The sequence below is a fragment of the Oncorhynchus clarkii genome, chromosome 16 (assembly GCF_045791955.1).
Source record: "Oncorhynchus clarkii lewisi isolate Uvic-CL-2024 chromosome 16, UVic_Ocla_1.0, whole genome shotgun sequence".
NCBI lineage: Eukaryota > Metazoa > Chordata > Actinopteri > Salmoniformes > Salmonidae > Oncorhynchus > Oncorhynchus clarkii.
The window spans coordinates 32,249,353-32,263,366 of NC_092162.1; the positions used below are offsets into that span (position 1 = coordinate 32,249,353).

The 14,014-nt window shown below is 41.8% G+C and overlaps 1 protein-coding gene across 1 annotated transcript; it reads right to left on the reverse strand.

Moving 5' to 3' along the window:
* Nucleotides 1-7,188: 7,188 nt before the first annotated feature.
* LOC139367560 (transcription factor HES-4-B-like) lies at nt 7,189-9,509 on the reverse strand. Its single transcript, XM_071105812.1, has 4 exons — nt 9,067-9,509; nt 8,780-8,875; nt 8,574-8,661; nt 7,189-8,458 (listed from the first exon to the last, which is right to left on the reverse strand). Exons 1-4 carry the CDS (start codon nt 9,172-9,174, stop codon nt 7,881-7,883), a joined length of 870 nt encoding a protein of 289 aa, XP_070961913.1. The 5' UTR covers nt 9,175-9,509; the 3' UTR covers nt 7,189-7,880.
* Between the last annotated feature and the right edge of the window lie 4,505 nt (nt 9,510-14,014).

A 14,014-nucleotide genomic window follows, 5' to 3' on the forward strand; every position in this document is an offset into this window, starting at 1 on the left:
CACGAGGCATGACCGCAGCCATATTCCACATGACCTTTGAGTCACGGTAACTAGGCTTCTCCAAATCTGCGTTCTGATGCCGCTGATGGTCATTCCTAGCCTACCAAACGTGTTAATGGCCAGCCGCTAATGTCCGGTACTCATTGCTCTATTGTCTCTCTAATCACTCTGACATCAATGCAAATGGAATCGAAAATCTAACCAAACACTTCATTAATGGCATTCAGAGTTTGATTGAAATAGGATCGCCTGATGCGCAGCGAGAGCCAGCTCCTCATAGCTGGTTGATGCATGGAATGAAATAAGTGTTCCTATAAGCCAATGTTGCACAACATATCGATAGGATATGCAATTGCGTGAGAAAACAGAGTTTTGATGGCCTCTATTACAAAGAGGTGGAACCCATCAGCTTTCTAAAGGCTAGGCATACTATATTTATTTCTAAACTTTCCTAATATTAAGCACATTGCTTCGCTTTACAACCTGGAAAATGAACTGCGGGAAAAGCATCCTCCATTCGCTATTCAAGTGTATATGGATGACAAGTCTTCTTTTACCCTGCCCTTGTTCCTACAGGTGAGTGATAATGGCCCCACCTAAATCAAAACTAATTTCACATTCAGGGTTAGAGCCCTGAATGCTAATTTGCTGACAGCCGTGAAATATCAGACCATATTCAACGGGTATGACAAAACATCTATTTTTACTGCTCTAATTACATTGGTAACCAGTTTATACTAGCAATAAGGCACCTCAGAGGTTTGTGGTATATGGCCAATACACCACAGCTAAGGGCTGTTCTAAGGCACGACGCAACGTGGAGTGCCTTGATACAGTCCTTAGCCATGGTATATTGGCCACCCCCTCAAGCCTTATTGCTTAAGTGTACAGTACCAGTCAAAAGTTTGGACACACTTACTCATTCCAGAGTTTATCTGTATTTTGCTATTTTCTACATTTTTTACATAAAAATAAAGAAAAACCCTTGAATGAGTAGGTGTGTCCAGACCTTTGACTGGTACTGTATGTAATGACAATATTAAATTGAGAATAGTCTGATTGGTGAGAATATTATCACGTGTGAATGATGCCCAGCTGCAAGACACTCTGATCAGGCTCCACGTGACTCTTGATTAGGATTCCATACTGCCTATACTTTCATACATCAGCATCATCATTATCATATAATGTATCTTATGCCCCCTTGGGATTATTTTGTGTCACTACCTATCCTTCATTTTCTAAACGAGACAAAAGTGAGACAAAAAATAATTATATATATATATGGAAAAAGTGTTACTTAATGGCCCTCACTCACCGAAAGTTGAAATGAGGATCTGTCAATCATGAGGGCACTATTAATTGCATTGGGTAGTTCTACTCTTGGCATGGTTTACGGTGCTATGAAACTAGACCTGAAACATCCTGTCTATAAAGTGGTTTTCCTTCACAGCTCCCGACACCATTACCTTTGAAAAGCAACGCAAAACTCAAATCCTCTTAAAATAGAACAACAGCTGATCAGGCTCCCCTCTGATAGATAAACAAATACATAAATATAATGTGTCCAAATTTAACGGCCAGGCTCCCTCAAGGCCACCTAGGAGTCAGGAGGAGTATAAATACTTGGGCGAGACCTCTAGCCTGTCAAGAAGGTCCTTTACTTTCTCCCGTGGAATCTGCATCAGTTGCAAAGGCTTAAAGCCAGGGGCCCTGTATGTCTTGAAACTGGAGAAGCTGCTGAAAAGCCAAACCTGGACGCAGAAATACGTCCTGCAGACAAGCGACAAGGATCAGCGGCCCCACGCGGCACCCGGCCCCTGTGATATCTGATCGGCCCTGGCGTGTCCCTACGTGTCTGCCCACCAACGCCTCACCTCCTCTGGCTACACCCCCCCCACGCCCGCTCCCAGGGATAAGTGGTTTCTTACTATAAATACCAGGATGAGGTTTGGGGAGGTGGGGGGGATTACAGGGAAGGGTGGGACAGGGGGTGTAATCAACACTGTTTGTTAATGTGTTGCTACAGACATTGCTAACCATGGCACCTGGGACAGTGCATCTCTCAACGTTTAGGACGGTTGCTGTTGTTAATGCTTTTTTCAAGATTGCACATGCTAATTTCACTAATATTGACTTTGCTGTAATTCCACACCTCAGACAATATGAATCTAATGACACTGAGAATAACTTTTTCAGCATCTCATCAGCAGACTCTCGTCCCAAAATACCCTAATGACTGTATCTGATTAACCTATGGCCATAACAAGGACAATGGTTCTCTAGACTAAAATCATGCAAATAAGAGAACACTTTTTCTCTGTTTTTTTAGCTTCATGATAGTAAGCAAATCGATCATACAAACAATCTGTGGTTTATTGTTGCACAATAACTTTCTCTTCGCCGTTCACGCTCTCTCTCACTCCCTCCCTTTCTCCCAGCCTCTCCCTCTCTCCCTCCCTCCCTTTCTCCCAGCCTCTCCCTCTCTCTCCCTCCCTCCCTTTCTCCCAGCCTCTCCCTCTCTCTCCCTCCCTCCCTTTCTCCCAGCCTCTCCCTCTCCCTCACTCTCTCTTCTCAAGAAAACAGGTGCAAGGAGAAGGAGTGTCGCCCTCTCTTTTCTGGAAGAACCCCTCCTCCTCTCCACCCTCCACCCCCACCTCCCCCTAACCGGTCTCCATAGCCAAGCATGCAGAGCATTTCCTCCTGTCCCCATGAATGCGTCTTCGGTCTGGAAAAGCAAATTTAACCAGACCTCCATGTGATAATGAATGTGGTCTAGCTCAGTCACAATCCTCCCATTCCCTCAACCTGACTCCTACCCTGCCAGGAGTGGCAGGTGGGCAGCTTTGCCCTTTTGAGACTATTCTGTTGGTTCTTTAAGAGAGGCAAGCTCAGATAAAGTATTTGACATGATTTTAAACAGTATTTGAAGCCAGTTCTGCCCTGTACAGTTCTATACCAGGCCATTCTTCAGCCATTCCCTGTAAATACTCATTTCTACTACGGACTAGGCCTGGCTAGTTGAAGGCAATGCTCAATGTAGAAAACAATAAGCATGTATATGCAAATGTACTCATGCCATTTGTACATGTATATGCAAATGTACTCATGCCATTTGTACATGTATATGCAAATGTACTCATGCCATTTGTACATGTATATGCAAATGTACTCATGCCATTTGTACATGTATATGCAAATGTACTCATGCCATTTGAAGTGCAATTTTTTATAGACTTATTTGCACACCAACAGATCTATCCCATAGAATGCATAAATAAAAAACTAAAAAACTAGGCTATTCTTCTATTATTTTGTACTTGAGCTGGCTCAAACGCAAAGTTAAAGGCGCTACACCTAGAATTTCTCCCCTATGTGGAAGCTCGGGGAAATGCAACAGCACTAGGAAATCAACAGGCGAATATCACAACCAATCAAATCACAGCCAATGGTGGGTAAGTAATACACGAGTTAATGCATGCAACAAAGGGATTGGACAACGGGTTATATATCTCCTTGTGGAGATATGAATAGTATCATATCTCTAATTCTCTCTGCCCTATCATCATCAGCGTGGTTGTTTAAGAGCTGAAGTCAGGGTGGACTGACAGAAGCTCATTTCCCCCACCCCAAAATAAATTGGTCAAAATCATGTCTAGCGTAATAAGCACATTTATGTTTTTTGTATAAAATGCACAAGTCAGTTGCCTAACTCAATGTCAAACTACTGAATAATGTTAAACAATCAAGTATTCTTCTATATCAAAGAGAATGTTGACAGTACAACTAAGGGTTGGGCCTAGTTAAGACTCATGTGGCCATAAAATGTTTAACAAAGTAATAGAAGGTAGCCTGTTCGAAAATGGTCAAAAGTAGGCAAGTGTTATTAAAAAAGCAATAAAATCACAAACCTTTGTTTCTAGTAAAAATTGCATTTCTATTATTGGGCGTTTGTAGGTAGAGATGGTGTTTATGTGGGCGATCGACAATGTTAAATTAATGAGAATTATAATTTACCAGCTCCAAGAAGGCAACCCTGCCCCTTCAATAGCATCATCTCCCAAGAGACACCGTTGCACTGCTTCCGAAGGGAGCTCTATCCTCTATTAAAATGCTATTGATCACTAAACACACCAAGAAATAGGGTGAATTCCTGCGTAGGCCTATTTTTTTAAAACTTGAATTTAAGACTGGTTGCTGTTTTATTGTAAATAAAGCATGAATAATATGTGACATTTGATATTGTTAGTGAAAGTTTGATGCTTTCTGGGGAAGTTCATACATTTTTCCATGTGACCTTCTTTTCACGCTTTCTGTGCTTGTAGTTGATCCCCAAACTGTTATTTTAATTTTTTGTTTCATTACAAAGATTACATTTTTTTTGTCATCATCACTTGCCGATGACTACAATGCATTATGAAAATGTGTTAGAAAACACTCCAAAACACTCCAAACCAACTCACATTTCACCAGAATCCCATTCTAAATGACCTCTGCAAACGTTTTTATTTATTTTGAAATGTACTATCCCATAAATCCATATTTGCATATTGTTGTTGTAAACAGCATCATTCAAACATGGATTTATGGCACAATGGAAAACATTCAAAAAAAATGTAATGCAGATGCATCATTCAGAATAGGATTCTGATCTAAAATGAGTTGGTGGAGTGTTTTAGTGTTTTCTCATATGCTTTAGACATATACTGAGTGTACAGAACATTACGAACACTTGCTCTTTCTATGACATAGACTGACCAGGGAAATTAAGGTGAAAGCTATGATCCCTTATTGATGTCACTTGTTAAATCCACTTCAAATCAGTATAGATGAAGGGGAGGGGACAGGTTAAAGAATGATTTTTAAGCCTTGATCCAATTGCGACATGGATTGTGTATGTGTGCCATTCAGAGGATGAATGGGCAAGACAAAAGACTTAAGTGCCTTTGAACAGTTGTATGGTAGTAGGTGTCAGCAGGCGCACCGGTATGAGTGTGTCAAAAACTGCAACGCTGCTGGGTTTATCAAAAAATGGTCCCCCACCCAAAGGACATCCAGCCAACTTCACACAACTGTGGGAAGCACTAAAGTTAACATGGACCAGCATCCCTGTGGAACGCTTGACACGTTGTAGAGTCCATGCCCAGGACAAATTGAGGCCGTTCTGGTGGCAAAAGGGGGTACACTTCAATATTAGGAAGATGTTCCTAATGTTCTGTACACTGTATTTGCATATTGCATTATAATCAGTGGCAAGTGATGACTTAGCAAAATGTGACAACCAATTTTCTCTATAAGGAAACAAAATGTATTAAAAAAAACACAGTTTGACTGAAGAAGCACAGAAAGAATGAAAATAAGGCCACATGTAAAAATGTTGAACTTCCCCTTGAACTCCCTCAATATACAAACATAACATAGCCTATAGGCCTGCCTAGTTATAGCAGCTGCAGTTGAAATCATGGCCATATAAAAATAGGAAGGACTCAGTAAACTGCCTCTGGGGCGCGCGGGTGGGTGTGTTCTCTAGCTCTGTCCAGAATCTCCTCTGTTTACACCAGTCCATGCTCACTTCTTGGAGGCCTGCGCGTGTGAGCCACCTCACCTCCTGAGATTTGGCGGAGTGGCCCAATGCAGGACCTGGCCTGCCAGTGGGGATTTACTGATTGGCGCTCTGCCCAGCCACAAGCAGTCTAGTTCACTCGGTTCTCACGACCTCAGCACCACGAAGGCATCTCTGAATTATTAACTCAGACACGCAGGCACATGAAACAGCCGCAGAGCCCACACACTGCCAACTAGTGTTTGAATTATGCCTCTGTGCAGAAGCAGCCTTTTATACACTGCTGGCTGGAAGTTTCAGAATACCATTTTTAGAGTCATTCTCAGTGTACCAAAGGTAAAAGTTCTAAAATAAACTACACAAATTAACAACATACTAAACCTATGATTGTTGTCATCTATAGTTAAACTGTCAAACAACAAATGACATCTTCTCATTATACGACTTGGAAAAGCTATCAGGGAACATTTACAAATTGGCAAAATGGGTGTGGTAATAATGTTATTATAGGCTATATTTAAAACCTGTTTATGTGCCTCCAGGACCATGTTTTTGTGTCCAACAAAGTGCACGCTGCACACATTCATTCCTTTATGAACATAATCTAGGTATGTGTGTACTGTGTGTGCGCTTGCACTGGAATGAGTTGACTACATGGGGAACCTTTCTGACCAGCGGTCACAAGGGTGTAACCTAATCCCAAGTAAAGGGGGCCCTCTGACCGCAAGTGGCTGACACACGGCAAGCACCACGCCGCCTGCCACAGCAACACATCCCCCAGTTCCGGAGCGCACTCCCTGGAAAGATAGGTTTACAGCCAGGGATAACACAGAGAGAGGGGGAGAGGAAGTTCTGATGGAGAGGGAGGAAGAGAGAGAGAGGGACGGGGTTATTAGATTGAGAGATTAAGGTATACCTTACTTTGTTTTATTCATAAATAATTTGGAGCATAAACCCAATACTTCAAAGGACATTTCTAATTTAAAATGTATTTCATCAATTAAAAGTCATGGGGTCCAGGAGAACAGCTTTGATCAATTCCACTATCCCATAACATGTACCTGCCAAGACACAAAACTCGTTTTCTTTCTATGCTCGTTTTCCTTCTATACAGAAATGCCTTGGAAATAACTGAACAATTGGTTGCACAAAAGAAAGCAAGGATTCTTCCATATTCTCCTTTCAGTGAAGCAATCTGTTAGTGACTTTAACCCCAAAGCGCATTTCCCAGGCTCATGAATAGGGTTTAAGACGTCTTAAAGATCCCGCTGCATACAGGATGAGAAGCCTTTCAAATGTTTAATTACCTTTTTGCTAAATAAAAAAATACACCCCCGCCATTGCCTTTCCAACCCATTCTGCATTTTAGAGGACACCAGGATGACTAACTTCCCGCCAAACTTGAGAAAGGGTGTAAGTAAGTGAAATGTCAGGACTTTTTACTATCCTATTTCACTAGGGATTTGATTCCAGGTTCGTTTTTTGGGGCTATAATATAACTACTAATTATTAGTAGGCCCTTTAAGCCTGCTCTAATATGAGCCTAGACCCCTGAAAAAAATTAGGTCTATGTCTGACTTTCAAATGACTATTTTAACTTTTACGCACAAGACCAAACAAGAAGATACTTTTTTTTAAAATAACCTTTATTTAACTAGGCAAGTCAGTTAAGAACAAATTCTTATTTACAATGACGGCCTACCCCAAACCCTGACCAATTGTGCACCGCCCTATAGGACTCCCAATCCCGGCCGGTTGTGATACAGCCTGGATTCGAACCAGGGTGTCTGTAGTGACACCTCTAGCACTGAGATGCAGTGCCTTAGACCGCTGCGACACTCGGGATCCCCAAAATATACTTAATATCAACTTTTACACATGGGCCTTATAGAAACAAAAATATATCTTAAGCCTATAACTATGCTCTAAGTGTGTTATAGAAGTGATATGGAAGTAAAGACAAAATTATTAATTTCTGAATTATTCAAACTGATTTATTAGGTCAATGGGCCATTGCCAAACTTCAATTTCCAAACATAAAACGACAAACAATATAAAAACACACAGCTTTGGTATAACAATCAATATCAACTTTGTACAAAACTAAATAGTTCCATAAAAAGTACTTAATCACAAACATTTGAATAAATCTTCCATTGCATGGACACAATATTTATCACCAACATCCAAATGTTGGAATCAGCCAATAAATAAACAAACTTTTACCATGTCCAACAAAGGAAATGATGTCCCCTAGAACGGAACTATTTACTTCATAAAAATAACCTTCTTTATTGTAGTGTCCATTTCAACCAAACTACCAGGGTCGCCAAACAGGCTCAGTGCTCTCCGAACCAGTGCAGACACCGACAGGGCTGACCGCCTGAGGCACACCGATGAATGATGTCATCCCATGGACAGGGGATCCCACTACTGGCGCAGAGCTGCCATGGACGGGGCTGGCGTTGACTGTCACAGGCACACCTGCGTTAGCATACAGAGGGATGACTGGGGTTGATGCTGAGGCGAAAGAAGGGTTGGGAATCAGGAAAGCAAACTGTCCATCGGTGGCGGGCACAAGCTGGAACCCGCTGAAGACTTTAGGTGACATTGCCTCGGTGGGGCTGAGTTTGGAGCCCATAGAGGCACTGTTGGGCAAGGTAGAGGGTAGCTGTACGTGAAGGGGCTGCGCGAGGTGAGCCTGTTGATTTGGGTTTGGCTGGGGGTAGTTCATGGCGATCAACTGCCCTAGGCAGCCAGACAGGTGGTTGAGAAGCCGCGACCGCACCTCCGTGTTCACCCCTTCGCTGGTTGATAAGAAGCGAGTGACCTCGTTCATGCATTCGTTGAATCCCGCCCGGTATTTACTGAGGACGGTAGTGTCTGCTGACAGCGCTGCCGAGACAAGAGAGAACATTAGAAATCGTGTATAATCGATGGAAATATGAAACTCTTATAAATAAAGTGTAGGGCAGATGTTGTCAAATTAGATATTTGCAATTTAACTTACCAGTCATCTGCACACGCTGTAAATTTCGTAAGTGCTTCACTGTCATCTCCAGAATATCGGCTTTCTCCAATTTTGAATGTCTGGAACTCTGTGGATAACAGCATAGCAAAAGGTAAAGGCTGTGCATTGACACAAAATTAAATGGCAGGAAAAATGAACACACAGTGATTTTAAATTGTTAAATCCTTTCAATTATTTAGACTTACATCTTTTTTAAGTGCATCGAGAATAAGTGTCTTGAGTTGGCCAAGGCTTTCGTTTATCCGCGCTCTCCGACGTTTCTCCATGATGGGCTTTGAGGACTGCAAAATAAATGTTTCATATTAATTGCATGTTCATGGATAAGTCCGAATGTACGCATTTATTTTATCTCACACGTACAATTTGGTTAGCCTACTAGGGTAAAGTTTAATTAGCAACAACGTTAGCCTAGGAGGCATATCAGATTCATTTTAAATCCATCGGCAGTTATAGACTTTTAGCCTAACGTTACCTTTCTATGCTCGCTGGCATTCTTAGGTTTGTCTGGAGTATGGGATCCATTTGCAGGGGCACCAGCAATAGGGGATGCCGTTTGCTTCTCCATGGTGTCGGCTGGCATTTTGGATTAAATTATAGAAAAGGTATATCCTTTTGGAGAAGTTGGAAAAGGTGGAAAAAAGTTGCAATATCACTGCGCCTCTATGCTTAGATCAAATCGTAACCCGTGCGAAGGATATCCTACGATAGTCACGCAGACGTGAGCAAGTCCCACTGATCAGCTATATCACTTGTTATCACCGAACTGTCATTGGAGTATAAGAACGTGCTTGGGTTCAGGCTCTGTCGGGCAGGTTGCGTCTGCTCTACCGCCGACACACGCCGGCGGTACTTATAGGTGGTTCGCATGCTCCCAGTTCGTGTGAAACCCTCTCTGCATTCTTTCCCACACTCGTCTCAGCCAATGGGCGTGCGGACTCACCCATTGGGCGCGGGGCAGACCGCTGATTGGACAACACCCCCGCGGGCTGTCAGTCACGCGCTGCTCAATCAGCCCTGGAGGGACAGGCAACAAAGCGGCGAGTGCAGTCGGTCTGGCTGTGAAGTGATAAGGGGAACTGGGGAAATGCGCTGGCGGTTTGCTTCCAACTTTTTCATACCCTTCAAGAATGTATGCTTTTTGTGTTCGCAAAGATTCTCGATGCTTTGAGATACTATCTAACTACAAAACCTCACCATGCTTGTAATATTATGTTGCTATAAATAGCGTGTGTTTTATTCATGTCATTCCGAGTTTTGAATATTTCATTTCAATTATTTTTTTAAATAGTCTATAACGTTTTTTTCTTAGGTGGTTGAAGGTAAGAATATTGCCTACGTTCAAAAAAGTGTGTGTGGGCTTTATTCTAAAGTACCTAATAAATACATGTTTTGCCTACTATTTTAATGTTCAAGTAACTTTTACGCAAATATGCGTAAAATGCCTTTTGTATTTTGATAAATGTAAGGGGAAATTGTAATAACTATACCTTAATACTTCAATGATATAGTTTAACATTTCAGTATGTGCCTCTAAGGAGAAAAACAGCTGTAAATGACACGCGAGACGGTTTGGAGCAGCACGCAGTAAACCAATGGCAGGCGGCCACTTTATGCAAATCTAACTGAGCTAGGTCTTATTGGCTGTGTGAACATCCATGTGTCAATAATTCCTGCGCGGGAGCTGTGAACGGGCGGGGGATGAGCGATGCGACATCTGTCCGCGTGCCAGTCGCACTGTGTGCGCCTGCTCCATGCACTTCAGCATCCACTGAGCACGTGCCGAAACTGGCTTCCCCGAGGGACTTTTCTCTAGAACTCGTTAATTTCTCTCGAGAATGGAAGCATTTTATCCCAGTCTTCTGGCACGTAGATTATAATAACTATGGTATGTCTTATTCTCATATCTATCCATATAAACCAACAGGTCATTAGTTAGTCAAAGATAATGCAACAGAAAACATATTTGTATGGAAACATTTCAAATTAACAGGATGATAAGGCCATGTGTTATATAGTGTTATCTTCCAAAATATAGCATACTCTTAAAAGATAGGCCTATAGGCTACAAGTCCTTGGAAAATGTTTTTCACATTACAAAATGTTGCAAGTTGCAGCACTTGCAACTTGCAACATTATCGCTTGTAGCAACAATGACAGCCACAGCTGTAAAATGTTGGTAATCCGTTGAAGTGTAAATTAGTTTTGTGCCAAGGCCTGGAAGATCCTATATGAAAACTGATGAGTTGTCTGATAATTTAATTTCAGACATGTATACCTAATGTAGGTTACAACAGTAGCCTAGCCTATATTATTGCAATTTCAGTATGCCATTAGGCTACAATACAATGCAGGGCACACAACACATTGAAAGCAGAAATATAATCACGTAAAATAACGTAATGTAATAGCCTTGTTAGGTATTATTATAATAGCATAAATAATATAACTTTTGAGATTGACTAAGAGAATGGCATGAGAGAGCCTGAGTTTAGGAAAAGGACGCCATCTATTGGAAAAATTATTCTCACTTCTCACATTCAGAATGGTAAGCTATGTGCTTTGTACCAAAGGTGTTCAGCGGTTTACCTCTCAAAAGTAGTGTACTGAAATATCAATGCCTAATCATGAATGATTGTTAAAAAAATAACACATCATTCTCATGCCAAACGTTTCATAGCTGGGGAGGACAACATCTTTGAGTGCATTCGATGCATTGTGAATTCATCGAGAAGTGAAGGCAAGATGGGGGGGAAAAAAACTATTTGATGTGGACAAGTAAGCCTATCACTTGTCTCCAGTGCATGCATTTAACGCTGTATTTCTGACCATCTATACACATGATCAGAGAGGATGTATATCTGCATAAATTGGCCACAAGGTGGCACAGTGTAGCCCACCTCACTAATTGAATCATTGAAATTAAATGGTTTAAAGTTAAGAACTTTGTCTTCTGCTGCACTGGAATAGTTTTATACATGTTTTTGTTCAAAGTCAATATGACATGAATTAACATTTGAATAAAGGAAAAAGTCATGTATGCTTAATCAATGGCAGAATGAAAGCTCCACATTCAGTACAGAAACAGCCATTTATCCCCCAAAAATGTAACAATCATTGAATTTTCTCAACTATCACTTAAAATAGAAACACACACTTCAATCAAATGAAGAAACAGTTTCATATATAACAGATAATAGACCTAGATTTATGTGTGGTTTTAACATTATTTAGTTCCAGGATAGTACCTTTAGGAACATAAAAATACATGCAACAGAAAAAAAGGAAATATCTATCTATCTATCTATCTATCTATCTATCTATCTATCGAGATAGATATATCTATATATATATATATATATATATATACTATTTGGACAAAAGTATGTGGACACTTGCTCGTCGAACATCTTATTCTAAAATCATGGGCATTAATTTGGAATTGGTCCCCCTTTGCTGCTATAACAGCCTCCACTCTTCTGGGAAGGCTTTCCACTAGATGTTGGACTATTGCTGCGGGGACTTGCTTCCATTCAGCCACAAGAGCATTAGTGAGGTCAGGCACTGATGTTGGGCGATTAGGCCTGGCTCGTAGTCGGCGTTCCAATTCATCCCAAAGGTGTTTGATGGGGTTGAGATCAGGACTCTGTGCAGACCAGTCAAGTTCTTCCACATCGATCTCAACAAACCATTTCTGTATGGACCTCGCTTTGTGCACAAGGACATTGTCATGGTGAAACAGGAAAGGGCCTTCCCCAAACTGTTGCCACAAAGTTGGAAGCACAGAAGCGTCTTGAATGTCATTATATGCTGTAGCATTAAAATTTCCCTTCACTGGTACTAAGGGAGCTAGTCCAAACCATAAAAAAACAGCCACAGACCACTATTCCTCCTCCACCAAACCAAACTTTACAGTTGGCACTATGCTTTCAGGCAGTTAGTGTTCTCCTGGCATCTGCCAAACCCTGATTCGGACTGCCAGATGGTGAAGCGTGATTCATCACTCCAGAGAACACGTTTTCACTGCTCCAGAGTCCAATGGCGGCGAATTTTACACCACTCCAGCCGATGCTTGGCATTGTGTATAGTGATCATCTTATGCTTGTGTGCAGCTTGTCGGCCATGGAAACCCATTTCATGACGCTCCTGACGATCAGTTCTTGTGCCGATGTTGCTTTCAGAGGCAGTTTGCTTTTTAGTGAGTGTTGCAACCGAGGACTGACAATCTTTTTGCGCTACGCACTTCAGCACTCTGCTGTCCCGTTCTGTGAGCTTGTGTGGCATACCACTTCACGGCTGAGCCATTGTTGCTCCTAGATGTCCACTTCACAATATCAGCACTTACAGTTGACTGGGGCAGCTCTAGCAGGGCAGAAATTTGACAGTGTCACTTTGAAAGTCACTGAGCTCTTCAGTACGGGCCATTCTACTACCAATGTTTGTCTATGGAGATTGCATGTTGCATTTATATTTTTGTTCAGTATATACAAAAGAGTAATCTTAAAACCCCTGTCTGAGTTCATGGTCCAGAGTTCACCACAATGCTGTTGACAAGCACCAAATGTAATACGAGTTTGTTAAGCTTTACTCCTGCCTAGAACCTGGTGGCATATCAGTCATTATTGGCAGACCACTGCCCACTAGGCCTACTTGCATTGGCATGTTTAGGGATTTTACTGTTTGAATGTTGTTGGATGACAACCCATGTGGCTAGTCTGGATTCTGTCTCCAATCTTTTTTTTTGACTTTCTGACCATTGAAATGACCAAATGATTCAAAGGCTTTTCAATTGACTCAGGAAGGCCAACTTGAAACAAATTAACATCCGTTATTCCGTCTACATTCCAGAATTTCAAATGTGGACGTCTTTGTGGTACACAAGAAAGAAAACAGGAATCCCCCTCCAACTGGTTGAAACATTCCAAATGCCACCCATCATTATTACATCCCTGAAACACTTGTCGACACTGACAATACCAGCCGGCGGAATGCAGAGTACAGGAATCACTGTTGAGAACGGATCTAGCCTACATTCATCAAACAAGTTGAGCCAAAAGTACTTGCTGTTTGACTTAAGTTTATGAGGGGGTTAAGAGAACCGGGGAGATGAAAAGACCAACGAGTATTGGGCTGTGTTTTCAGATTAAACACAGTCCAGTAGACTGTTGTCCGAGTTTGGAGCGTGCTCAACAGCTCTTTTTCACTGGCGCCTGGTTAGTTTGTCTTTGGGTAATGAGCCACCCTCTGCTCTCCCCCATATCTGTGTGCAGAATACAGAAAATGTAGTAAATGATATCTGTATTAGCTGATGTTGATCAGCCAAGCCGCTCGCACACTCTTTAATTGCAGTGCTCGTACTTGTGTTAACAAACCTCAAGGTAATGAGCTACACCTGCACTCTCAAAGCCGATGAGTCAGCATTT